Source organism: Centropristis striata, chromosome 15 (assembly GCF_030273125.1).
Source record: "Centropristis striata isolate RG_2023a ecotype Rhode Island chromosome 15, C.striata_1.0, whole genome shotgun sequence".
Lineage (NCBI taxonomy): Eukaryota > Metazoa > Chordata > Actinopteri > Perciformes > Serranidae > Centropristis > Centropristis striata.
Window position 1 is genome coordinate 14699736 of NC_081531.1, and position 27947 is coordinate 14727682.

Below are 27947 nucleotides of genomic sequence, written 5' to 3' on the forward strand. Positions count from 1 at the left end.
GGTGAATGATGTATAGGGCTGCAACTAGCGACTAATGTTATGATCAATTGGTCTGTCTATTCTTCTGTCGATAACTCAAGAGGGAAGTAGTCCAGTTTCCGATGACAGTGAACGCACCACCACAATCCCGAGTCTCCATCTTCCTCCAACAGGGCAAGGGACCAACTTGCGTCTTGCAGCCACAGTAACATTTTTCTGCTGACATAACCCCAACCAGGTATTTTAAATATTTCACAAATCAACATTTCTATAACGTTATTGCTATTTCGCTGTTTGATTTCGTGGCGATCCGTCAGCTCTGCGGCTCATCATATAACCTCTGTTAACGTGAACATAGCTGCCTGTCAGCAGCAATGGAAACTGGGCCGCTGGTCTCACTTATCTGTTTTGATGTCACATTTAATCTTTTAACATTACAAGTCACACCCGACTTGGGAACGCTTGCTGATGCTGGTACAAAATACGATGGTGGGTTTATAATGTTAGCTTGTCGTGATTAGCTAGCTAGCATCGCTAGTCCAGAGGTAGCGTTAGCGCCAATCGTAAAACTGCTGCATTTAACGTTAGCATGCAGCAAGCTAACGTTAGCAAAGTGAAACTGCTGTGTTTCGAGTTAATTGTAGCAATCTGGACATTTGGGAGAGGTCAAATGTTGTCACGCCCAATACATTATCGGACATGTCACGACTGATTTAGTCTTAGCTGTGCTTTTACAAGGGGGTGAGTAGGAACACCACATAGCAGCTACAGTTAAAATGAAAGCAACGGGTGTTTTGATTTTCAGTTGTATTTAACCTTAGCTTAAATTACGTCACGTTCACGTTAGCTAACTTGCGTCCACCTAATGATGAGAATGTATTGCACTATTGTGTACCGCAAGCTAGCTGTGAAAAAAATGGATAAACCAAAATGGTCAGGCTTGATGCTATCTTTGAACATATCTGTGTAGGTTAGCATTGAACATTTCTTTATGGCATCCTACAAACGGTACAGAAACATCACAGTATATTTTAAATGTCTGTGTTCTATTTTTGTTCATTTACTAGCGCAAATGTACAAATATTAATAACCTGATGACAAGATAAACTAAGGTGACATTGACAACAGTATGTGGACCCTAGTGGTGGAAGATGTACAAATATACTTCAAGTAGCTAAATTAAAAGCACTCATTATGCCAAATGGCATGAATATTATATTACTGGATTGTAATTATTGATGCATTAATGTGTGTGTAACTAATGTTGTCAAATAAATGTAGTGGAATAAAAAGTACAATATTTTCCTCTGTGATGTGGTATACACCCATATGTGATTGTTGATTATGTCATATCAAAACCATTTATATACTGCTATACAGCCTTTGCTCTTCTGAGAAGGACTTTAATAATGTTGTGGAACCAACTGCTTGGGATTTAATTCTACTGAGCTACAAAGTGAGTGAGTTGGGGAACTGATAGTGTTGATTAGGCCTTGAATGGGGTAGAGGTCAGGGTTCTGTGGAGGCAAGTCAGGTGCTTGGTAAATGGTAAATGGACTGCACTTACTGTATATAGTGCTTTTATCCAAATCGCTTTACACTATAGACTGCGCTCATTCACACACACATTCATACTGGTGGCAGAGGCTATCGGTGCCACTTGCCACTATTGGGAATTCAATGCAGCAATGGGAGCAATTTGCATTTTTTTCAGTATCTTGCCCAAGGATACTGTAGCTGCCATGGTCAGGGATTGAACCACCGACCTTCCAATCAGTGGGTGACTGTTCTACCAACTGAGCCACAGCCGCCCAAACCTAAAAAATATAGACCTTGGCTTGTGAGCCAGCCATTGCCATGTTGAAATGGTAAAGAGCCATCCCTAAACCTTTGCCACAAAGTTGGAAGTACCCTCTTGTGTAAATGCTTTGGAAGTATTAAGGTTTCCTTTCTTTGTAACCAGACTATCAAACCACTGACTATTACTCCATGTCCACCAAACTTTAGAGTTGTCACTGTGCATCCAGGCAGGAGGGAAACTCTGGGCATCTGCCAAACACAAATTGGGTTGCAGAGAATGAAGCCAGATTCATCTCTACAGATATGACATTTCCACTGCTTCACAATCAAGTGCTCACTTTACCCCACTCCAACATGTGATCTCAGGCTTGTGTGCCTCTGCTCCACCATGGAGATCCATATCATGAAGCTGCCAGTAAACTGGGGTGACCTTGCTTCCTGAGACAGTTTGGGACTTGCTTGTGAGTGTTGCAACTAGGGATGTGTAATGATACACTATGCACTTGGTAGTCCTGTTTTGCAAGCTTGTGTGGCCAGTCGCTTCATGGGAAATACTGTTGTTGTTTCCAGACATTTCTAATTGGTAATAAAGACTCTTTATTTGCTGACTGAGTGAGAAATCTGTCTTGTGGGAAAGATGTATCCTGTGATAGTGCCATGTTGAAAGTCACTGAGCTCTGCAGTGTTGCCCATTCTACTGCAGATATTTGCTGGAGAAACAAATATGGCTTTATGTTTCATGTTCTGCATCTGGTTAACGAGAAAGGCAGAACCCACTAAAACTTTTAACCACATATTAATTTCGCCCATAATTACAATCATGTTTCATGAAGAAGGTTAAACGCCAATGGTGTGTGTTTTTATACAATTGTCCTGCAACCTTGATATCTTAAGAATTATTTAAAAAGTAGTTAAACTACTATATACAGAGAGAAATTATATACAAATGCACAGTCATCTATGTTCCATATTAATGCGTATAGAGGAAAATGCAAAGTACATCCTGAATTTCACATGCAATGAGGATTTGAGAATGGGCAAAGGGGAAATTGAGGATGGTTACCAGGAATCCTTGATGCAGATTTTGCTGATGGCATAATGCATTTTATTTGTCCTGTACAGATTTAAAAGACTCCAGTCATGACGGACTCCAAATATTTCACGACAAACAAAAAAGGTGAGGAAGGAAGGAAGTGAAGTCAGAAATTCTCTTTTTTTCACAATGCCTGACAATTCAAACTGTGCTGCGTTTCCAACACTCAGTGTGATTCATCTTACAGGGGAGATCTTTGAACTGAAGGCAGAGCTGAACAATGAGAAGAAGGAAAAGAGAAAAGAGGCTGTAAAGAAGGTCATTGCTGCCATGACTGTTGGCAAGGATGTCAGGTATTTATATGTTATATTTATATAAATTGAAACTCTTATAGAACTGTCTGTTTATATGAATTATCATTTTACTGTAATATGAACATCAAATCAAAACAAAGCCAAACTACAATTTAGAGTTGCATAAGTAATCAAAATTTGATCAAAATCGCAATTGCTGGAGGTACAATATTTGTCATAATACCATTCTGAATGAAGTATTGTGGTTCCTGCAGAGAAGTGCAGACCTACTCATCAGAAATGCAGATATGCAATTTGCCCGCCGGAAAGTCTGTTCTTAAGAGTGAAAAGTGAATTGAACACAGATGGTTATTGAAGCAGGAATGGAAGGAATGTGGACGAGACCCTTTGTTGCACACTTGGAGCTCTGCCCAGTGTCACACCTTTGCACATCTGGCCATGCGGAAATCAAATCTAGACAGTTTTGTAAAGTTAAAACAATGAGAAGTTGCGTTTTCTGCCGTAGACAACGCAGCCAATCCACACGCACACACACACACCAACACACATTGCTGCTCACTCTTCCTATGGGTAACACACCCCTAGAGTATACATTTGGCCTTTAGGGTGACTTGTTTATCACATTACTCACAATATGATCATAAGATGAAAGAACCAAACTTGAAAGCCTCTTCCTGTTAACGCTGACTGAGTCATCTTGCTTTGCTATCAGTTCTTTGTTCCCAGATGTTGTGAACTGCATGCAGACCGACAACCTGGAGCTGAAGAAGTTGGTGTACCTCTATTTAATGAACTACGCCAAGAGCCAGCCTGACATGGCCATCATGGCTGTCAACAGCTTTGTCAAGGCAAGGCCCATAAACAACTTGATATGGTTTTTAACTGTGTATAACACAGTCAGGGTATCTAGTTTTTCCTTGTCATATATGACAGTAAACAGATCATTTTATGTTTTTCTTACTGTAAATAATAATGTACATTATATGTCCCCTTGGGAAAATGAGTTTTTTCATTTTGTTATTATTTTGTTATTCTGTTGTTGGTTGGAGAATATCACCTTAGGCTGTGGGAAAATTATATATATAACATTTTCACAATTTTAAGACATTTTATAGATCAAACAATTAATCAATAATGAAAACAATCGTTAGTTTTAATCCTCTAACTCAAGACAAGTCATACATTTTGTACAAAAATATGTGAAGTATGAACGTGTCTGGAGTATGGCAGCATGTGCACTTGTGTTTGTATTGTTATTACATTAGAATATTATTTATAGCTGTAGTGAGAACTATTGTGGCTACTACAATTAAACAATAATCAGCTAGAGGTTTATGTTAAATACACAAAGGATAAATTAAAGGTCTTAGAATTGCTCTGACTTCGTCATAGAATGGAATTTAATAATTGGTTCGCAGTGAGAAAGTGCCTTAGTGAAAGCTAATCTGATTAAACTCTCTTTAACTTATAACTTCTCTTCTTTTCTTGTCTCGCCTTCCAGGACTGTGAGGACCCCAACCCTCTCATCCGGGCTCTTGCTGTCCGCACCATGGGTTGCATCCGGGTGGACAAAATCACAGAGTATCTGTGTGAGCCGCTGAGGAAGTGCCTGAAGGATGAGGACCCGTACGTGAGGAAGACTGCGGCTGTTTGCGTGGCTAAACTTCATGACATCAATGCTCAGATGGTGGAGGACCAGGGCTTCCTGGACTCCCTGAGGGATCTCATTGCTGACTCAAATCCCATGGTACGTGTCACTTCTTCTCAACCTGAGCCTTATTTTTTTTCATGTACGTTTTGACTTATAGTGCAGTCATGAAAAGAGTTTGATTGAAATGTTGGCATGTAAATCCATTGTCCAGTCTTCAACACAGCCACTTGGGGTGTAATGGTACACAAACGTCCTGGGTTGGGAGTCATGGTTTGGTGTCAGTTTGGTAAAGTGGAAAGAAATATTAGACCACCCCTTTTCTTCAATTTCTTGTTCATTTTAATGCCTGGTACAACTAAAGGTGCATTTGTTTGGACAAATATAACAACAAAAAGTTTAATTTAAGAGCTGATATCTAGCCGTTTTCCATGGTTTTCTTGATAATAACCATCATTATAAAGAAAACCATGGAAAATGGCCAGATATCAGCTCTTAAATTCAACTCTTATGAGCTATTTTTGTTGTTATCATTATATTTGTCCACACAAATGTACCTTTAGTTTTACCAGGCATTAAATGAACAAGAAAGCAAGCAGAAAACAAGGGTGGTCTGATATTTTTTTCCATGCCTGTATATGAAAGCATTTAAAAACACTAGGATGCTAAAGCTAGTGCATATTTTACCTTATACAGTCTGCACTGTAGTACTGAAGCAATGGCACCATTCTGAAAGTGTGATGTAAGTGATAAAAAAATACTTGTAAATAGGCCCACTTTTGGCTTCGCTATTGCTGCATTAATTGTGTTAGAAGAAATGTTTTGATTTTTGGGATAAGCAGTGATCCTAACAACCCTTCAAGACGTGTTGATTTACAGTGAAGTTGTTGATGAAATCCAAATTACATGATAGCAAGAGAATGAACACAGAACACCTCTGTCCTTTAGGTTGTGGCCAATGCAGTTGCTGCCCTGTCTGAGATCAGCGAGTCTCATCCCAACAGCAACCTGCTGGACCTCAATCCTCAGAACATCAACAAGCTGCTGACGGCCCTCAACGAGTGCACCGAGTGGGGACAGATCTTCATCCTGGACTGCCTGTCCAACTACAACCCCAAAGATGAGCGCGAGGCCCAAAGGTAGCAGTCACTCTGACTAAAGTATGGAATGTAGGCCTGTGCTGGTTGACCATCATTATGACTATTGGTTATTGAAGAGACAATTGTGGATTGCTGTTCTTCCTCCTGATTTCAAGACAATGTCATTTAATTCAACCCTTTTGGGTGGTGGGGAACTGTGTATTTATTCTGATCAGTCTGCTGTGATAATCCTTTAGTACCAAATATGTGTTTTATTTAGAATTATAATGTAATGTGGAAATATATGACCATCTGAGAGGGAGCTTCCAGCTGTTTCTTTGTCCTGTCTGCCATTAAGTCAGGTTTTGAGAAAGGGACAGCATAGATATTTGTTATTTGCCTAAGCCAATCTAGTTATTTTTTAAATGTAATTTGTCAATGCTGTGTCCAATTTGTGATACTAAAGAAGGATAAAAGCTAAAACCGTGTCAGAGCCACTCTCTTTTTTCTGTATCATCATCCTATTATATATGTGTCTTACTTGACTTAGATTCATGTTACCTTACATTTCTCTTAAATCCCTAAATCCAACCTTTTCCTTCCTCTGTTTTAAAGCATTTGTGAGCGCGTCACTCCCCGGCTGTCTCACGCCAACTCAGCGGTGGTCCTGTCAGCTGTCAAGGTGCTGATGAAGTTCTTGGAGCTGCTGCCCAAGGATTCGGACTACTACAACACCTTGCTGAAGAAATTATCCCCACCCCTGGTCACCTTACTCTCTGGAGAGCCGGAGGTCCAGTACGTGGCTCTGAGGAACATCAACCTCATTGTGCAGAAAAGGTGGGTGACCACAAACAGCACATTTTAACCATTAACTTGTTAAACCATTCAAATAAAAGATAATCACCCTTTAGACAGTTTACGAGATAAACTATAGCCCACTAGTAAATATTGCCACCTAAGAAAGTAAAAAACATTGTCATATATTCAGGTCAATAAAGCCAAATACCTGTGTTTGTTTTGGATCCGATCTAATGTGAAATGTTTTGCTTTGTGTGCAGGCCTGAGATCCTGAAGCAGGAGATCAAGGTGTTCTTTGTCAAGTACAATGACCCTATCTATGTGAAACTGGAGAAACTGGACATCATGATCCGCTTGGCCTCCCAGGCCAACATTGCCCAGGTACCTTTAATGAAACTACATGGGACTGTTATTTAAAGGATAACTTTGCTACCAGGGTTGACCCTGAATAGTCAACTACTCTGCAATTTCAATCTAAGGAGCCAGATTTGACTCCCAGTCTAATCTTAAAATCGTGTCCGTTGTTTATAGAAGTTTGAGGGTTATTTTCATGAAGACATCATACTGGAACAAAATAATACAATTGAATCACAACTAAGGGCTACAGTTAGCACTCTTGCCTCACAGCAAGAGGGTCGCTGGTTTGAGTCCGGCCTGCGGGTCTTCTGTGTGTTTCTCCCCGTGTCAGCATGGGTTCTCTCCAGGTACTCCGGCTCCTTCCCACAGTCCAAATACATGCACTTAGGTTTAATTGGTGACTCTAAATTGCCCGTAGGTGTGAATGAGAGCGGTTGTCTGTCTCTATGTGTCAGACCTGTGATAGGCCTGGCGACCTGTCCCCCGTCTCTCGTTCAATGTCAGCTGGGATTGGCTCAAGGCCCCTCCATAAGCAATTAAGGATAATGAATGAATGAATCACAACTAAGCGTTGTTTACATTATATTTCATGGCTCTGTCACTTTCAGGTGCTGGCTGAACTGAAGGAATACGCCACGGAGGTGGATGTTGACTTTGTGCGCAAGGCTGTGCGAGCCATCGGACGATGTGCCATCAAAGTGGAGGTAAGGAATGATATCGACACATGATCTCTATGCTGAAGCCTTCTCATGTGCATCGAGCAAAAGAAATCACTACACTACACTACTTCTCTGCAGGTCATTGTGGTAGTAGGAGTATACACTAATCTGATGGTAAAATTATAATACATTCATAATTGAGTTAATTATTTATGTGTCTCTTTGATACTTGAAAAAGTTGAAAGTTTTTCCTAGTTTGCCTGTCTCATCCATGCAACAAGACAAGAGGAATGTAAAAGATATTTATCAGGGAGAGACCATTACAGTTCAGTTTGTTAATAAAGCAATTAAGTGCAACAAAAAAAAATCTGTATATATGTTTTTAAAATTAAATTTGTTTAGATTTTTTAAAAGTCACATATGTTCACAGTAATGTTCAGGAAAAGACTGTACGCTTGGTGATGCTGCAGTCATCTGTACTTGAGTAATGTTGATGAGGTTTCTCTTCTCTGTCCTGTTCATCTCCAGCAATCAGCTGAGCGCTGCGTCAGCACCCTGCTGGACCTGATCCAGACTAAAGTCAACTACGTGGTTCAGGAGGCCATTGTGGTCATCAGGGACATTTTCCGCAAGTACCCCAACAAGTATGTTTCCCACTAAACCGTTGAGAACTACTCAACGAATATTAACTATTAACTATTTTCTTTTATGTCATGTATCATGGGGTGTAACCCAACACAAAAGTCATGGTTCAATGAGTTTAGTAGATTGTAGGCTTTGGAGGTATATGTCTTTTATAACATCATACCTTCCTGACATCTTTCTCAGCTCAACTGCCTGTTACACTGAGTAAATAATAAATAAAATAAAAAGAGCAGCGTCTGTATTTTTGACGGTATTTAAATTCATGGATTTATAAATACTCTGGTATACCATGACTCCGCCTGAGTGTAGTAGAGTATTGTACATTGTAGCAATAAGCTGCTAGCATAGTTTCATTTTGACCGTTGAGATATTGGTGTTCTCCAGGTATGAGAGCATCATTGCCACACTGTGTGAGAATCTGGACTCTCTGGATGAGCCTGATGCTCGTGCTGCCATGATCTGGATTGTTGGCGAGTATGCCGAGAGGATCGACAACGCCGACGAGTTGCTGGAGAGTTTCCTTGAGGGCTTCCATGATGAGAGCACCCAGGTGGGTCCATTCATTTGCTCCCAATTAACTGAGGTGCACTTGGATCATAAACATACAGAATACAGATACAGACATCAAGTTCAGCAGATACACAGGTTGTGAGATCAGTCTACAAAAATATTGCCACCCACATTTGTCATGCAGGTCAAGTGTTTGTGAGGTTTTGTGTGTGTGATTGCATGAGAAAAAGGTTCTCTGAATTTATTGTGTTTCTGTAACAGTAGTTATCAGCTGGATGCTGCTGGTCAACATATTTTTATTTGGAAACATCTTCATTATAACCCGTACCATCGTGAATCCCCCCACACATCATCCTGTTTGGCTATTTCTTACTCTGTTTGTTTCTGCTGCCCACTAGACTGTTAAAAAAGGACTTTGGGAGACATTGTACACTGAAAATATCATAATATAACACTGTGTGCTTTGATTTCCAGGTCCAGCTCACTCTGCTGACGGCCATTGTCAAGCTGTTCCTGAAGAAGCCATCGGAGACTCAGGAGCTGGTGCAGCAGGTCCTCAGCCTGGCTACTCAGGTGAGTGTTGTGTTTTACTCTGAAGAAGTGCAGGTTTGATGATTTTAAAAATGTATTACAGCTTAATGGTGCATGTTTCTTCCACTCTTTATGGGTACAAATTGCAAACGCTGTATCTTGTCTATGGTTGCTCACACCGACTTACAACATGACGTTATTTTATATCCACGTCATTAAGTTTTATAGGTCTAATATTGTAATAAGCAAACTGCTTACAACTTGAAAAAACATTGGGAAGAGACATTGAAAAATACTAACTTTCAGCTTTCACTTTCACATATTGATGTATTAAAGTACCTTATTATGTGGACACATAGTTCAAGCCCTTGTTTTGTGTGAGAAGCAAAGCTTTCTGGGGAATATCAAAGTATTTTCCCATTCTTTTCTTAGTTTATTTAAAATAATATTCCTACTTTGAATAAATGGGAAACAAAGAAATATAATTTACATGTTCTGAACTTTCTGCCCTCGTACAGGATTCTGACAACCCTGATCTGCGTGACAGGGGCTACATTTATTGGCGCCTGTTGTCCACTGACCCTGTGACCGCCAAGGAGGTGGTGCTGTCAGAAAAGCCGCTGATCTCTGAGGAGACAGACCTGATCGAGCCCACCCTGCTGGACGAGCTCATCTGCCACATTGGCTCCCTTGCTTCTGTCTATCACAAACCGCCCAGCGCCTTCGTCGAGGGCAGCCACGGAATCCACCGGAAACACCTTCCTGTGCAGCACAGCAGGTCAGACAAACAAACACTGTGCACATTGTTACAGAACTATATAGTCTTTTATTAGTGATGCCCTAAGGTGACTTTTTCAGTCCTGATAGATGTGCCATCACCCATTCTGTCAAGGTTAAGGTTACCATCCAGAAGGCGAAACAATATACATGTGTACACATAGATACATACAAATAGCAGTCTAGAGGTCTGTCATTTTTTAGCTCTTGAGCAATGCTGTAAGGCCTGAAATAGTTGTCGCATCAAGTTGAAAATGGAGTCCACCTTGGAGTATATGTAAACTACCATATTTCATAGCACATTTTATACTCCACACACCGTTCTTAAAAACAGGATATTGCCCAACAGACTTAAGATATTGCTCCATGTCTTATTAATGCTAAAAAAGATTCAGTTCTGCTTATTTACAGGAAATCATGGATAGAAGTTTTCAGTTTGTCAGTGGATGTTCACAGGCTGACTGGATTTGGCTTGTCTGGTCTGCTTTAATAAGGAAATTTTGTCCGCAATAGAGCTTTGATAATGTAAAATCCCTATTTGCAGTTTAGTTGGATTAGTCCCAGCTCGGACTGGGCGATATGGACCAAAAGTCCTATTCCAATATATTTAGGCTGCATATTGATATACAATATATACATCCTGATATTTTTATCGCAAAGTGAGAGTAAATGTTCCGTCAAAGCCAAATATGACATGTCACAAGTAGTTTTATTGAAACCGTTTATTTAATTAACATAAATACTGTATAACAACAGGAGTACCTTTTTAAAAAAATCAAAGCTCCATAAAGTGCACATTTAAATAAAAAAATATCTTAAATAAAAATATCCTATGAAATTAAATAGGCCAATCTTCTTTTGAAATAAATGTATTTATCTGAGAAAAGAATAACAAACATTACAAAAGAACTAAATATGACAAATCCTAGTAACGGCAGCATTTATATATAAATAAAGAAAATAAAATTGAAATATATCGATATATGCAACATGCTCTAATTCCATATCGCATTAAAAAATATATTGATATATTTATTTATATCGCCCAACCCTAGTCCCAGCACAACATTGTAGCATGAGATGACAAAATGTCCCAAGCAAGAAAAAAAACAACCTGCAGATTAATGTTGCTGACCTCGGTTGGGTGTGACTCTAAAGACACCATGAAATCATCACTTTGTTATTCATAATATCAAACCCAGTTTTTGATTATATTTAGGGTTATTTGTAGCCAAACAAAAATATCAGTTGATGTCAAAACTTTCCGTCCCTTACCAGTTCTACCGTTTTCTCCTTCGACAGCATTGATACAGGTGAGAGCCCAGTGAGTGGCGGACCAGCAGCTGCCATGGACCAGCCACATGTCATCCCCAGTCAGGGTGACCTTCTGGGTGACCTGCTGAACCTGGACCTGGGCCCTCCAGTCAATGTGCCCCAGGTCTCCTCCATGCAGATGGGTGCTGTGGACCTTTTGGGAGGAGGGCTGGACAGTTTGGTGAGCCTAAACACACACACACAGACGCACACATTTATTATGCTATAGAGTGGAAGCATTGGCTATACTTGGGCGAAGACCCAGTCGGCATTTCATACCAAGGCTTCTTGAACAACGCTTTGGCGTGGCATGTACAAAAGTCATCTAGTGCTGACTTTTTTTTTCCTGGGATTAAAATGTCATGTAAGTATGCTTGTAATTTTAATTGTTCTTAAAATATATCACTAAACTGTTAAATTTGCTCGATTACCATATTAATAAACAGGTATTTTTTTCCAATATAAAGCCACATTTAACCTTGTTGTGTTTTTCCTCTGTTAATGGTCACTTTTCCACTACTTCAAGCTGCTGGAATGACTGGACTCCTTGATAATCGTCTTGCAGATTTTGAGACTTATTTTAATATCTAACATACTGAGCAGAGTTGCAGAAAGTGAGGGCTCCTCTTTATGGGTTGCGGTTGCTAAGAAAGTTTCTGTCTCTGTCTTTGTGTGTTTGGTCTGTCTGTGATATTTGGATGCTGTCTTTGGGGGCCTCTCTTCTCTCCTGTAGCTGGGGGGAGACCTGGGCGGAGGTGTTGGGGGAAGTCCAGCAGTAAGTCAAGCATTTCTGTTTGGAAGTCTGCCTGTCTGCATGCTGCATGCTCGCTGCAATTAAAACCACTGCACTCTTAAGCCAACTTCTTTTCACCAAGTTTTTAAACCTGGCTTCTCTGTCTTACTCTCGTATTTTCAGTTAGAAGAACACACAGATGTTTTGCATGCTTTAGCACATTTTCTGGCTGAGAAAAAACATCCCGCAATTTTAACTTGCATTCATGTTGGCCTGGATAAGCCATTAATAAACCTGCCTTACCATGATTAATATCAAACAGGCTTTACAATAGAAGATATTCAAAAAGGGGAAATTGTGGTAAAGGTAAACAAAAACAGAATGCATCAAATTCAGCATTTAGTGTATATTTACAAAATCAACAGTTTGAACATTAAATATCTTGTCTTTGTACTGTATTACATTAAATCTAGGTCAAAAAGGAAATGTTTGCATTCTGTTTTTATTTGTTTTTCTACATTGTCTCAACTGTTTTGTAGTTGTAAGAATCAATTTTTTTTTAATCCCCACAGCTAGTTCACAATGTCTCTGTTGTAAGGGTTTTGGCTAAGCGCTTGCTATTGTTTACATTTTGTTTGTTTTTTGTTGTTTTTGTTTCTTCCTTTGGCATGACTTTGTGCTTCTTTTTGTAGGTTTGTAGCAAATTGTAGACACGTTGCCAGTGATGCTTACTAAAATTTTACCTACTTACATTGTGTGTTGTGTTGTGTGTGTGTGTGTGTGTGTGTTTTTTTTGTTGTGATTGATTTAGGTGGGACAGAACTTCATTCCTTCATCTGTCCCCAGCACTTTTGCTCCGTCACCTACGCCCGCTCCTCAGGCTGTCAGCAGCGGCCTCAACGACCTGTTTGAGCTTTCCACGGGCATGGCCATCACAACTGGAGGTTTTATTTCTCCAAAAGCAGTAAGTTCACACAACTTCACGACTCACTTGAATAATGGAAAACACACATTCAGTCAATTACAGATGCTGAAATGCAAAGCTACAAAGTAATGTGAGGCAGTTCATGGGCAGGCAGCATACTTACATGTGGTTTAAAAGCATATTAAATACATGCTGATGATGATTATTGTAGCCAAACAAAATTCACAATAACAATAGGGTTGATTGCACTGGTACATATTTTTCAGGTGTGGCTGCCTGCAGTGAAAGCCAAGGGACTGGAGATCTCTGGAACCTTCTCTCGCCGCCAGGGCCACATGTACATGGACATGTCCTTCACCAACAAGGCCCTGCAGCACATGACCGACTTCGCTGTGCAGTTCAACAAGAACAGGTCAGTAGTCGCGTTTCTATGCGCATTTTGAAGATTTGCATGAGAAAGGCTTGATGGAAATGCTATAAAACTGAGCAAAAAAGTTTTTACGTTCGCTTTAGGTGGATTTTGTCTTTTTCAAAAAATAATTAATGCGCTCAATGGAACGGTAGATGGAAATGTTAATTTTTCCAAATAACTTCTGATGGAGGGAGCTTTTTACTCACATGACTGACATGAAAGAACAGTTATAAGTTGCCCAATTGAATCCAGTTCCTGAAGACGTCTGACCAAGTTTATGCAGCTTTGTTAATTCTCTCTAAACCAGTTGATGGAATCGTCCCTAATTCACATTTTCTTTAATACGTCATTTCAAAATTTTGCATCAAAATTTACTTCGACTTTAATGGAAACATGACTATAGAGACAAAGAGGAAAGCCGTGTTCAACTACAAGATAACCACAATCAGTTACATCTCTCTAAAAAAAGTAGAGCTGCTGCTTGAACTTTGGCTAGGTGTACCTCATACATTGGCAACAGAGTTAATACATTCTAACTGAATACAGGTACTGAATGCCACCAGTGTTTGATTTTTGTTGTTTCCTTCCTTGTAGTTTTGGGATGATCCCTACCAGTCCTCTGCCCGTTCACACTCCGCTGATGCCAAGCCAGACTATTGAGGTCTCTCTGCCTCTCAACACCATCGGGCCAGTAATGAAGATGGACCCACTCAATAATCTGCAGGTACAAGCACTCACTCACCAGACATTTGAACAGTAGCGAAACACATTTTAACGATTTTTGTTTTATTTTATTTTATCAAGAATAAAATAATAATATTCAAACATTTAAGTAAACAATAGCAGCACATACAGATAAAATATAATTTTAATATATATAATACATATGAAACAAATAAAATCACAATATTAAAAGATAAAAAGTGAACTGGTAAAAGTCTTGCTATTTTAACGCAAGCCATATTTTTTTCCTAAATCAAACCAAGAAGTTCTCCCAACAGCTCACATAACAGATAACACATAACATCAGGATTTATGAATGACCAGCACTGATTTCATTGTGTCCTCTTGTGTCTTTCTGCCTTTCTGCAATGTTTCTTGGCCCATGTTTTGTCATTTCTGTTGTCACATGATGACAATTTAAACATCATCTGTACAGAACATGCATGACGTATGTTGTCTTATTTTGTTTATTGTACCCAGGTGGCTGTGAAGAACAACATCGATGTCTTCTACTTCAGCGTACTCATCCCTCTCAACATATTCTTTGTTGAGGATGGAAAAATGGGTAAAACAGCATCACATCTGTCTTCACACCAAAAACAATATCTTGTACAACAATTTAAGCAGGGATAAATATTTACATGTAGAATGTCTATTTATGTAGTTATCACATTTGATGTGAAATGGTTTCTGAAATTAAAACTAAAATTAACAATTATTTTCATTATGAGTTAATTTGGTTTATACAATTATAGAAAATAGTGAAAAATGTCCATCCCGGTCTCTCAAAGTCTTTGACTCTCTGAACCCTGGGCAAAATCAGTATGTTTTTTCCCCCTCATCACATTTTACTCGTCGTTTTTTTTTACTGCAGTATATAAGTCCTGCACCTCTATGGAAACATCACAATAATGACTAAAAAATGTTTGTTTGTTTTTCCTTCTTCAGAGCGACAGGTGTTCCTGGCTACCTGGAAAGACATCCCCAACGAGAACGAGCTGCAGTACCAGATAAAGGAGTGCCACCTAAATGCAGGTAGGACAAATTGTAAATAAAGTTGCCCTCAGTTGCATAGCAATGGGCCTTATTCTCTTTCAATTTTTTTATTAAATTGTAAAATGTGTTCTTAAGAAAAGTCTGTCAAATTAAAGAAGGTGTTTTTTTTAACTGCAGAGTTGCTAATACCTGTGTACCTATAATATAAAAACCCATTTCCTTGAAAGTTGAAAGGGCGTGCCTGTTGATCATACTTAACAGGTATCCTATAAAAGGGCATGACAATGCAGTGCCATGTAGAGAATTTAGTGAAAAATGCTCAAACTAAAGTCTAAACATGGTGGGGTACCAGCATCTGATGAGCCCCTTGCAGCTCTTTTGCTAGCTACAACTCATCTAAAGACCTCAACGGTTTTCTCTTGTGTTTTCTTTCTCCACCCACATGCCTATCTTTGGACATTTCTTCTTCTGTACCTGAAGGATACTTCCAACTCACCTATAATTGTTTCACTATCATCCTGGCAGCAGGATGACTCACAACCCCGGGGTGGTTATTCTTAGCTGGGCCCAGTGTTGTGAATACTGAAAAAATCTAAAGGTTCCCTGTCATTGATCGTTAAAATCCTCATAGCGCTAATATACAGTCAAATCCCCTTTGCCAGTGTTAAAGTTAGCATTAGTGTGTGTGTATTGGAGTTAGTACTGATAGAGATAAGACTCTCGTGTGCGTGTGTTTCATGCGGTTTATCTTTGTTCAGGAATTCATGTGAGTTATTAACTTGATTTTTAATCCTGGTTTTACAGACACAGTGTCAGGGAAGCTGCAGAATAACAATATTTACACCATCGCCAAGAGGAACGTAGAAGGCCAGGATATGCTCTACCAGTCCCTCAAGCTAACTAACGGCATCTGGATCTTGGCTGAGCTCCGTATTCAGCCCGGGAACCCCAACTACACGGTACAGTATTCAACAATGTGCAGTCAACATTTACTGTTGGGCCTTCAGCTCTGCTTTGTGGTTGTGTGTTGTCCAATCATTTGCAAATTATTTGTGAAAAAAGGTACAAGGTCTACTGTAGAACTCCAATGCAGGTGAACGAAGCAGAATTTTAAGGCGCCTCCAAGTATCAGTCGGTATAAGTTTATTCTATAATTTGAATATTTTAGCCACTTTCCAGCAGAGATAATGAAGCCCTTCACTGTAATAAATTGTTCTGTAGTCATTTCATTAGGGCCTCGGGGCAATCGCACCGAGCACTGGTCCCATACAGCAATAGCTGTAGGGACCACACACACACACATATTTTGAGGTTAAAGGGCATAGTTTGAAATCTCTGAAGAATCTCATCATGGTGTACACACACCGGCAGTAGCCCCCGTGGCCCTTTCAGAATTTCCCCAGAGGAAATTTTCTAGTTTTACTTAATATATTTGATAAAAATGTAAATGCGTCCTTGATTTTGAGGCAGGTGTTTAAGTAACTTTAATATAAAAATGTTTGAGATAGAATCTACTTATTTCACTTTATTCACCACTTTAAATCTCATAAATCTGCGCATTTTTTTTCTCTTGTAGATTTGCCACTTTAATCTCGTCAACCATTTTTTTGAGATTTTTTGGTCACAAATTTGAGATTTTTTTTTTCGCAAATTTGTGTTAAAAATGTTAAATATTCACTGTAATAAATTATTCTGTAGTCATTTCATTTTACTTAATATATTTGATAAAATGTATCAAATATGTATGCGTCCTTGATTTTGAGGTTGTTTAAGTAACTTTAATAGAAAAATATTTGAGATAGAATCTACTTATTTTGACCACAATAAATATAATATTTTATTTGACAGTCACTTCCTGTTAAGTTATTAACTCAATTTTATATTTAATTAATAATATTGCGTGCCTCAATTTTATTGAGTAGCTATTGTTCATCTTTTTTGACAGTGTTCAAAGCCACCAGACATTCGTCATGAATTTGATGAATCTGAACTAAACCTTTAAGTCACACATTAACACAAAGAAACTAACTAATCAAGGCAGCTGTAGACCAGTAACTCTTGTGGTCTGCAAGGTAAAATTACTGTTTTTGTCAATGTAGTCCTCAAACAGCCCCACCAAACAATGAATTCAAAGACAGTTTTGGAACAGCATCTTGAATGATGTCTGTAGAATTGAAGGTGTCTCCCATTGTAACTCTGTGTTCTCTGTGTTTCCACAGCTGTCTCTTAAGTGTCGGGCCCCAGAGGTTTCTCAGTACGTCTACCAGACGTACGACTCTGTGCTGAAGAACTGATCTCACAGAGAAACTATGCTTCATCCTGACAACAAACTGCAGTGTTTTATCATTTTCTGCCACCTGCAGCTAACTGCCAAAATAAGGGTATCCAAGCGGTAAAAGATAGCTACTAAATAATTTGGAATATTGGGCAAATGTCAGTAAATCCAAAAGTATTGTGGATAGATAATGTACTGAAGTTAAACAGTATGTTGATGTTTGATGTTTCCATTATTTTGGCAGTTGAAAGCATAATTAAATCCTCTTATTCAACCCCCTTCTTCTGTTTTTACCTTTCAGTAAAAACATGTCAACAATTCCATCCTTAACTTAGTGTCTTAATGTTGTAAAGATGTGACTGATGGTAAAACTGTCATGAGTGGAAAAAAAATCTCCCCAGTTTCCACAAAGCCAATGTTTTATTTTATTTTGTACGGTGTACGGCTTACACTCCTTTTTGTTTCGATTTATTTTTTTATATTAACTTTGCTCCAGTTGCACCTGCAAAATAATTCCAGTGTTGATTTGTTCCTTTTGCCATTAATGTGAGTGAAGAGAAACCAACAATGTGATGATCAGATGCTGCCAACGTCTGCCCTACAGCAGGTTTGCCTCCTGAAGGTCAGAGCTCATAATTACTTTTAGATACATGCTAAATTAACAAAAATGGAGCACATTGAGCATTTGTACCACTGTTTTTCCTGTTATGACTTTAACACAGCTTGTATTTAAGGGGATAACTTACAATTTATGCAGCGTTAAGAGCGAAAATACTTTTTCCTACAAAAGTATGAAACGTCAATCGAAAACTTGACATGACATTCCAAAAGATGGAAAAAGAAAGTGACCAGATCCAGGCATTTCATTGCTGCTACACTTAAGTCTCCTGACATTTGTCCTCTTATCTGTGACAAAACAATATTCAGAATATTCAGCAATATAAAGCAACTTCAGTGGACCTGTTCTGGCATTATAGAATTTTTTTTTACATAATTATAAAAAAAATAAAACATGTCTACGATTGCATTATAAAGACACAAAAGTAACTCCAAAACATCCAGTTTATTAGAGGAAAACTGTCAGTAGAACAGACGGTCAAGGAACTTCTGACTGAAGTAACGCACAGCACATTTGTTTAAATTCTTGTTTAGGTTGCCATTTTATTTTCAACTTGAAAGTCTTCACTCCTTAGCGTGGAACCACTACACAAACTACAGCAGCTATTGATAATGTGTTAACACACCAGTGCCACTCCGTTTTAATAACATTTGCTAATTCATTTCACATGTGATTCTTTCTGTAATAGCCCCGTTTACTGCAACCACACAGTTGAACGTGGCTTTACGCATCTGTTTTGTCATTCCTATTTATTGTGCATCTACCTCTGCGTGTTTCCTTTTTAACTGGCTTTATTGTTGCAGTAGCTTCAATTCTGTAATGTGCTTTAAACGATTCACCTTTTTCTTTTGATACCAGTGTTGTTTTTTGTTATCTTCATGCCATTTGCTGTCAAGACAGTCTAAAGCTGTGGCAAGTCGAGCGAACCAATCTCACAGGACCAAGCATTCACGCAAATTAAATGCCAAGCTTATGTTTCAATACCTTAGTGTCAATATAATCTTCTAATGTTGGCTATTTGTGCCATAAGGCCCTAGTGCAATGTGTTTCAGTGGTGGTGTAGTTAATGTAGCTAATAAATTAACATGTATTGGTATTACCCTGAAAAGGAAATTAAGTCTTGCCTTTATCTAATCAACAGAAAAGACTTTTTCAGCGTAACAGTTGTGTTGGTGACACTATTTTCCTACATGTAACAATAGGTTTATGTGCCTGCATGAGCCCACTGTCATTTTTATTCTTTCTCATTTAGGCTTTGCTCCATTTACAAACTAATCCCTCAACTTCAAGTCTCTATTGTAGATCTCATGTTTGTTTTTTTAAAGCAGCATTGTCTCCAGCACTCCAACACATAGACGTATATCTAAAACCTTTGCCAGCAATACAGGATGTATGGTGAGAACTATCGAAGCATCTTATGAGATGGAATATTTCAATTGCTGTAACCCTGTTGTAATGATTTGTTATTGTCACAGTACCACATCTTATGTCATTAAACTGTCAAAAACATGATGCATCACTGTGTGTTCATATATATATGCGTGTGTATAATATTATACACGTAACAAATATATATTGCAACAATATGCTGCAATAATTGCAACATTAGTTTTTTGTTCCCAGTTTTCCTGCACGTTTTAAAGTGGCCTTTTATTAGTGTCCACCCTGATGCACACCTGTGCATTGATGACATCTGTGTGTAATCAGCATTTTGATTTGATGCACCTGTTGTACCTTTGCAAGGTACAAGAAGCTTACTAGCACAGATTTTAACAAATAAGTGAACAAAAATAAGTCTGTAGTGTGCACAGAAGAAGTCTTAGATGTTTTAGTTCAACTAAATAAATAGAAAAATTGCATTTTTTTAATTATCTTTTTCAAAGCAGAGTACACTCAAGAGACGGGTCACAGTTAGAAAGGTGAGTGGAAAAGCCAGATTAAAATGTTCCTCCATATTTAATACCATGCACATCACCAGGGTGGTAGCCAAGCGTCAACCTTTGAGCCTAAACAGTGAAGTCAATGCAGAAGTGCCTTAAACCTGCATTCTTTCTAACGTCCAACAGGGGGAGACACCAGTGGTTGCAAAAAGACGACCATTTGTATGTAAGTCCATATGAAAATGCCCCTACATTTCATCTGATTTATTACCTCAGGAATAATATGGTCCCATTTAGAGTAAAATAGACAAAAAAGCAGGTAGGGCGAGGGTACCCGACTACCACAGTGCACTGTTTTTTACTTGGACTGAAGGCCAAATCAAATATAAACTTTATTTAGTTTTAATTCATTTATAGTGTGCTCACAATGTACATTTTGGCCAAATTGAATTGTGCTGAATTAAATAACCACCAAGATTCAACACGATAACATTCATGTTTGAATGGGATCACGTTTGGCTCCAATGAAAAGTAGCTCCTTTGAGCTGGGATTGAACCAGAGACCTAAGGAAGACTGTCATTAACAACCTACAGTCTCTACCAACTGAGCTATCGAAGGGAGCAAAGTGCTTCTAATGGATCCGCCTGTGCATGGATCTGCATCTTTTGTCTGATTAAATCAAGCAATGAAAAACAATTTTACAGTCCTCTCAGTCCCGCTCTCTGAGGTGGAGCTATCTTCAAGCCTGATTGCAGATGTGGAACACCCAGACTCAGCACTCCTTGGAGGATCAAGAGGCTGAAGCTCCAGTATTCACAATCTCCAACCTGACAGCACCTATTGGTTTTGTTTCGCCGTTTGGTATATTTTCTCACACAACACTTCCACAGCACATTCTCACACATCCACATGCACACACTACTGATTCTACTGACTCAACACACCTCATTCTGTACTTAATTTGTTATTTTCCATTCATTCTAATGAATATCTTAATTTAACCTTGTCCTGACCCCCCTTTCTTTGCTATAGCCTTGAGCCAGGGCTATGACAGATGCGCTTCACAATCATTCTTTTATCAGCTGAAACGATGCACTAAAAGACAGCTCAGCTAAAAAGTCCCTTGACATCTTTTCTTGCTGGCACCAAAGGATATCATGTTAGCTGGAGTTGAACCAGCAACCCGAGGAAGACTACTTTACCAGCCTACAGTCCTCCACTCTGCAAACTTAGCTATCAAAGGGAGGAAGTTGCTTTCAAAGGTTTAGCCTGTGCATGGATGTTGAAACTGATGCTTAACCAAAATTTTAATTTGCAAAAATCAACATCATGACATTAAAACTCAAGGACCACAGTGGTAATATTACAAGAAACTAGAGAAATGTTTCACATTTTATTAAAGTGTGTATAAAAGTGAAATGCCGTCCACCAACATGGCCTTATCTTATCACTGAAAATGCTATTAAATCATCTAGTATAACTAAAATAGTATATTACATTATTTCATAAAATATTTCAAAGTAACTGCTTTATTTCACACAAACACTACAGAAAATATCACAGATCTGTAAAAGAGTAAAAGATTTACAAGTGTGATTTTCTTTTCTTTCTTTTCTTCAACCCGTTCTCACAAGTCTTAAGATACTCATGCTTGGTCAGTGCCTCTCAGTGTCAAATAGAGAAAGACAAGGCAGCCTTTAGCGCCTGTATGAGCACCGGGCCTTTCATTTACTTCAATGTAAACCCTTCTGTGTAATTATCAGATGATCAGAGTAACGAAGATAATGTAGAGAGTGAAGTTCCATTTAGGCCAGGATGACAAAGAAGACCACTATTCATGTCCCATGTAAAATCTAGAGTCAATGTCAATGACTGTTGTCATTTTAATTAAGGATGTAAATTAACCTCCGTACATAGATACTGTACTACTATGTCACCAACCTAACCGCAGTTGTGTTGCCTTAACTGAGCGGTTTCCACTCAACATGAAAGATTATTTTGAAAAGCTGATGTGCATGTAACGAGGAGAAACTGACACATCGAGACTGCCCACAGGCACTGACCAAGTCTAGGCGTGAGAATCTGTTTTTTAAGAAACATTATAATTGTTTTCATACATTTACAAACAACACACACCATCTTGTTTGATGAGGATTTGGAATTGACAATACAGAATAACAGAAGAATCTCTATCATGCTACAATTTGACAGCTGCAACTTACCGACCCCAGCTCAGCTTCATTCAGTCTTCCTGCCATTTTCCAAATTTTCAAAGCTGTTTTAAATCGTTTCTGATGTCACAGTGCCTTTATATTCCTCTACGGCCCGTGCTTCAAACTGTAAAAACAACTTATATCGAAGTTACATTTTACTGTAATAACAACATATCATCAGGCAGTAGTGACATTATTGTACAACCCCAGAAAATGATTTTGAGATTTTTCCCAAACTCCACAGAATGTGCAGGAAGTTGCCATCCAGGGTGAGAAACAGTATAAAGTAGGATGCTCAGACCTCCCACTTGCTGCAAGGTAGAACGTTTAAACTGATGGGCTCTCAGGTATACCTATGGGAGGAGTGGGCAGGGGAGCCATTAGAATGGGGGAGAAAACCGTTGTAGTCAGGGCAGCTGTTGTAGCATGGCGGGTTCTCCAGCTCGGAAGGAGATCCAATACTGTTGCTGGACGAGTCATCCATGGAGGGATCCTGCAAAACACAACAGCTTCAGCCTAAATCCATTCTCTGACAACAGTTATCCAGTTAAACCAAGTCAAATTAGTAAAATGGTATTTATTTTGTGGAAATCATAGTGATGTTGAGAAATGTACCTTTTGTTGCAGGATGTAAAGAGAAGTTACAGCATTTACTCCATTGTGCTCTGTCCGTTTTGGAAGCCCACCATCTGTGGCAAAGCACGAAACATTTGACTGTCATTCAAACACATTTCTAATTTCTCTTCAAGTCTCAGTGAAGATTTGTCAATGACTTTTTTCATTAACTGTGGTCACAGTGGAATATTAATTCACTTTAACAATACCATACCTGTGTGATTGATTGGTGAGTGGTCAGAGTGGTCATGTAACCTGGAGAGAGGCTTTCTGGCTGGATGTTTTTTTTTTCTAAGAAAGATAAAATGATATCAGTGCATTAACGTTATGTTTTCCTAAAATCAGCTTTGTGCTACTTAGGGTTGTTTGTTTGCAGTTCATACTTTTTGGAAGGCGTCCAGCAGGCACATATTGTTACCAAAGTGATGAGGAGGAAGATGCCCCCAGTGGAGAGGATGATATAGAGGGAACTTCTTCCTGGTAAGATATGTAAAACTACAGTGAATGAATGTTAAAAGTGAATATAAGAACACAAGAAAGGATTTCACAGAACAGGATTGTTGAATATACTCAGTCAGAATAAAACTCAACATTTTAATTTTCTCAGGGAAGGGCTCATTTTAACTACTTAATATACTGTTATAAGGTTTAATTTTAAGAAATGTCTAATCACTTTAATTTTATCATGTTTTTAAAGCTAAATCTTGAGCTGAAAAGTAACTAAAGCTGCCAGATAAATTTAGTTGAGTAAAAAGTACAACATTTGCCTCAAAATGTGGTGAAGTAGAAGTATAAAGTTACATGAAATGGAAATACTCAAGTTCCTCAAAACTGCACTTAAGTACAATACTTAGTTCCATTCCACCACTGAATATTGCTTCTTTTAACTCTCAAAACACAATGTCAGTCTGTTGGTCAGTCCACCACCAGTCCAGACTGGAGTATCTCAACAACTTTTGTTATATATATATATATATATATGACACCCGTGGTGCATAGAGAATGGATATAGAACATCTCTTTGATTCCCCAGACTTTGGCAATCCCCCACTTATCCTCTAGCACCACCATGAGGTTAACATTTGTAATTGTGAGTGAAAAATCTTAACAACTATTGGTTTGAACGCCATTACATTGGGTGAACACATTTATACATCCATAATAACTCATCATTTTGACTTCTGGGTCTGATAGAATTTGAAAACTGAAATGTATGGACAGCATGGTAGTGTTCTCTTGAGTTGATAACAGATGAACCTTGTATCCATGCCACTGTGCCTAGCATTAACTCTTGTTAAACCATTAACTAAAACCACATCACTTACTGTAAACAGTCAGTCTCATAGGCAAGCTTGTCATATTGCCCACAGGATTCTCCACTGTGCAGCTGTAGATGTCGTCATCTGCCATCAACACCCGTGTTATGGTCAAGAGCTTCTGGTCAGATGACAACACGAACCTCGTCACATTGGTCAGTGGTTTTCCACCTTTGAACCACCTGTATGTAGTCCTAGTTCCATTGTCATGGGAGCAATTGAGAACGACGTTTTGGCTGAGCTCCAATACTGATGCCGACTCCATGTCAATATAAGGCCTGGATATAGACTCTGGAGATAGGCCACAGTAGATACAGTTTTTTAAGTAGAATAAAAACATGCTTTTCTGATGCAGTGTTTGATGCAGTATAATATGTTGACCCTGAGGTCTGAGGTCTGAAACACAATCATTTCAGAAACAAATCAAACCCAAGACAAACAACTGCCTAGTATAGGAGATTATTTGAAGGATAAGCACTTTTATCAACATACTGTCCTTTGCTCTGCCAAGTGAGCTATTGAAGTGGTTCAGCCTCTGCATGGAATTTGAAAAGACTCAACATAATATATGCTTAAACAAGAACACATTGGGCACCAATGAAAAGTAGCCCCTTGGAGTCTGAATTGAACCAGCGACCTAAGGATGACTACTATTACCAACCTACAGTCCTCCGCTCTACCAACTGATCTATTGAAGGGAGCAAGCTGTGTCTGATGGTTCAGCCTTTGCATGGATCCACATTGTCTGATTAAATCAAGCGATGGAAAACAATTCTACAGTCCTCTGCTCTACCAACTGAGCTTTCGAAGGGAGCAACATGCTCCCATTGGTTCAGCCTCTGCATGGATGTTGAAATTGATGCTAACCAAAGTTGTTTTACAAAGACTCATTATACCATTCATGATGAAAAAATCACCAAGCATGTGCTTAAAATTATTTCAGAAGACATATAGTGGATGATGATGATGATCATTCCTTACATCAGATGAAATGATGAAATGAAACACAGAGCTCTGGAAATGAGGTACTTTGACATCTTTTCATTCTGAATCAGAACCAATGAAAAGTAACTCCTTCGAGCCGTAGTTGAACCAGCGACCTAAGGGTGACTTCTATCATCAATCTACAGTCCTCCGCTCTACCAACTGAGCTATCGAAGGGAGCGCTCAGTGGTCCAACCTCTGCATGGATGCTGAAACTAATGCTGAGCAAAGTTTATTTAGAGTCTAGAAGAGTCTAGTCATCAAAAATCAAATTGAACATGAGTCTCAGTTAAACTTGAACTTGTTATCTTACCATCCACAGTGAGCGTGATGCTGCCCTCTCCTGTAAAGGTATCATCTGTGATGGAGATTTCCACGTCGTAGGTTCCATCATCAGAGAGTCTGAGGTTGTGGAGAAGCAGAGTCCCATTCTCAAATACCAGGATGCGATCGCGATACTCAGGCCTCAGAGTCCCAATGATGTCGGTTCCAATCGACTGGACAACAGTGACGGACTTTTCCCTCTTGAGCTGCCACTTGATGACCGGCAGGTCAAGGCTGAAGCTGGTGTAGCGGACGGACAGCAGGGCCTCCCCCCCTACTGCACCTCTAATGAGAGTGCTGGGGATAGTCATATTCACTGCCAGCACTCCACCTGCAGAGAAAAAGTGTATGGGTAATAAATCGGCTGGCAAGCAAGTAGAATTAGAATTAAAAATCCAAATCAATTAGATTTTAATATGTTATATAATATTATATTATATTATATTCTTGTATTATTTATATTATAAATCAAAACTACACTGACAGCGAGATTCCTGAGACAGACTGCGATCCGCCTTCTTGTTGTTGCACTAATGAGTATATTAGCTGGCTTGTTATGTCCGGTGTTGTTGCACTTACTTGATGTTTGGCTGTGTAAATAAAGTTATCGACTAGTTTTGTTTTTGATTGCAAGTAATGAAATCACAAAAAATCCATGTGTACTGCTGTTCATATTCATGACAGCGGTAGCAGTCAACTGTTGAAAATTAGAAGGCTAAGTTATTCCTGTTTCATGCTTCTTGTGGTAGGTGAGGTGTGGACGGCATACATGTTCCCACTAATGTTCATTCTACTTGCGGTCAGAGGCCTAACATTCTGCTTTACATTCTGCCTCGCTACATAGAGAGCACACTTCTTGCATTGACACTGAATTTTGGCGTTACACATAAGGACATTGTGTACAGTGCAATTATCCAATTTGAATGTAATTTTTTCAGGGTTGCCCATTCTAATGGCTTTATGAACAACGAACAGTTGCAGCATCCATGCAGTATGTACATAGTTTGCATTACTCACTTTGCATTTCAGTTTTATTGTTTTTTCAGATACAGTGAGTGCTACAGTCGTTAGCTGAAGGCTAGTGTGGGCATCACGCCCCATCTCTGCTCTACACTGGAGCCAGTTTGCATGGCAGATCCACATTACCATGGGAACAGCTGTCAGTCCTTGGGATGGGCCAGCATGAACCAACAAAAGTGGGGATTGTTTGTTCAAATTTCCTTCTTGGCAGTTCATGAAAAGAACACTGGGAGCAATCCAGATGCCATGCTAGCTTTGCAGAAACAGAGCAACTCAGTGACTCTGCTGCTAAGCGCGACAATAGCAGGACAGTGATGAGACACAGCCACAAGTGAAAATGCCAGAACATCTGAAAACACTAGTTCTGAGTCAGCCTGTAGGCACAATTACTGTATTACTTACAAAGGGTGGCCACAAGACTGTAGAAGCACCCACACAGTCCAATGCAATCCGAAAGCCCAACAACAAATACTACCTTTGTCATGTCTATAATCGTCAGTTCTCAAAGATGTAACATGTTGCAATATTATGCATAACACTGCATACCATAGACCTCTGGTCATAACACGTGTCTAAATTTGTACATTTTCTATTTCTATTTCTATTTAATATCACTCAGTCGAACTTTATTTGTATAGCAACTTTTATTACAGGTTACTGCAGTTCGAAGTGCTTTGCAGATGGCTGTCAAGCCATTAACAAGACACAACAAACATTAAAAGTAAAAACAACAGAAAAGGCCAATGCACACAGGTCAATAAGAATTATGAAAATGTGATCAAATAAATGTAAATTCTTTAAAAACAGCAATGGCAGTAAAACAGTGAAACAGTGAAAATAAAAAAAAAGATTAAAGACATATAAAGATTAAAAAGACAACAATAAAAAAATAATGGCTATAGAATAAAAATGAATTTAAAAGTCACATTAAAAGCAATAATTATATGTGTGACGCAATTGTTATGCATACATCCACTAAGCTCCTATTGTTGTAATTTTCCTTCCAATCTCCAGCTAATATTGACAGCACAGCTGTCTCCGTAAATATATATAAACATTTCCATAATTTAGTGGGAGGACCCTCTAATTGTTTCATCCAGCAAGCTCATGTTGACCAAAACTGACTAAAATCATATCTGCATTTTGTACATTTTTGGTGGCCTTACACTGATACTAACAGACTAACAAATAAACAAACAAACAAAAACTGAATTGAAAAGCATACTTATTCTGCTGTTTTCTTAACTGAAATCTTTCGGACACAAAGCATATTCCTAAAGTAGAAAATGCAACATACCTGAATTGAAGGAAACGAGACACATGAGCAATAAAATCAGAGAAATTATTTTAGCTTTTGAAGGAGCCTCCTTCTCTGCCTTCATCTTGGGTCTCAAGCTTTGTTTTCCTCCCAGACAACCAGCATGATTTGTGACTCTGGGCAGGACGGAGAACACAGTCTCTCATTCA

General features: G+C 38.9%; 2 protein-coding genes, 1 long non-coding RNA gene and 1 other non-coding gene across 6 annotated transcripts; 2 read left to right on the forward strand and 2 right to left on the reverse strand.

The window, feature by feature from the left end:
• The first annotated feature begins 118 nt into the window (after positions 1-118).
• On the forward strand, positions 119-19636 carry ap2b1 (adaptor related protein complex 2 subunit beta 1). Its single transcript, XM_059351504.1, has 22 exons — positions 119-217; positions 2902-2956; positions 3060-3165; positions 3839-3974; positions 4628-4873; positions 5723-5913; positions 6469-6690; positions 6912-7032; positions 7617-7712; positions 8196-8311; positions 8697-8862; positions 9297-9395; positions 9872-10131; positions 11433-11625; positions 12178-12219; positions 12989-13141; positions 13369-13514; positions 14109-14238; positions 14718-14802; positions 15186-15272; positions 16038-16192; positions 17453-19636. Exons 2-22 carry the CDS (start codon positions 2920-2922, stop codon positions 17525-17527), a joined length of 2862 nt encoding a protein of 953 aa, XP_059207487.1. The 5' UTR covers positions 119-217; positions 2902-2919; the 3' UTR covers positions 17528-19636.
• Positions 19637-19913: 277 nt separating this feature from the next.
• On the forward strand, positions 19914-26076 carry LOC131987261 (uncharacterized). 3 transcript variants are annotated; one of them, XR_009395751.1, is made up of 4 exons: positions 19914-20046; positions 20194-20233; positions 23197-23316; positions 24207-26076. It is a non-coding gene; the product is annotated as an uncharacterized LOC131987261 (long non-coding RNA). The 3 variants fall into 3 exon arrangements; XR_009395752.1 differs by having other exon boundaries at positions 23213-23316; XR_009395753.1 differs by lacking the exons at positions 19914-20046; positions 20194-20233 and adding an exon at positions 20272-20869 and having other exon boundaries at positions 23213-23316.
• Positions 22565-27877, reverse strand: LOC131987260 (hepatic and glial cell adhesion molecule-like). Its single transcript, XM_059352447.1, has 7 exons — positions 27778-27877; positions 25450-25791; positions 24162-24443; positions 23220-23313; positions 23051-23127; positions 22837-22910; positions 22565-22714 (listed from the first exon to the last, which is right to left on the reverse strand). The coding sequence occupies exons 1-7, from the start codon at positions 27860-27862 to the stop codon at positions 22565-22567; spliced, it is 1104 nt and encodes a 367-aa protein (XP_059208430.1). The 5' UTR covers positions 27863-27877.
• trnay-gua (transfer RNA tyrosine (anticodon GUA)) lies at positions 25225-25313 on the reverse strand. Its single transcript is given in 2 exon segments — positions 25225-25260; positions 25277-25313. It is a non-coding gene; the product is annotated as a tRNA-Tyr (tRNA).
• Positions 27878-27947: the final 70 nt, after the last annotated feature.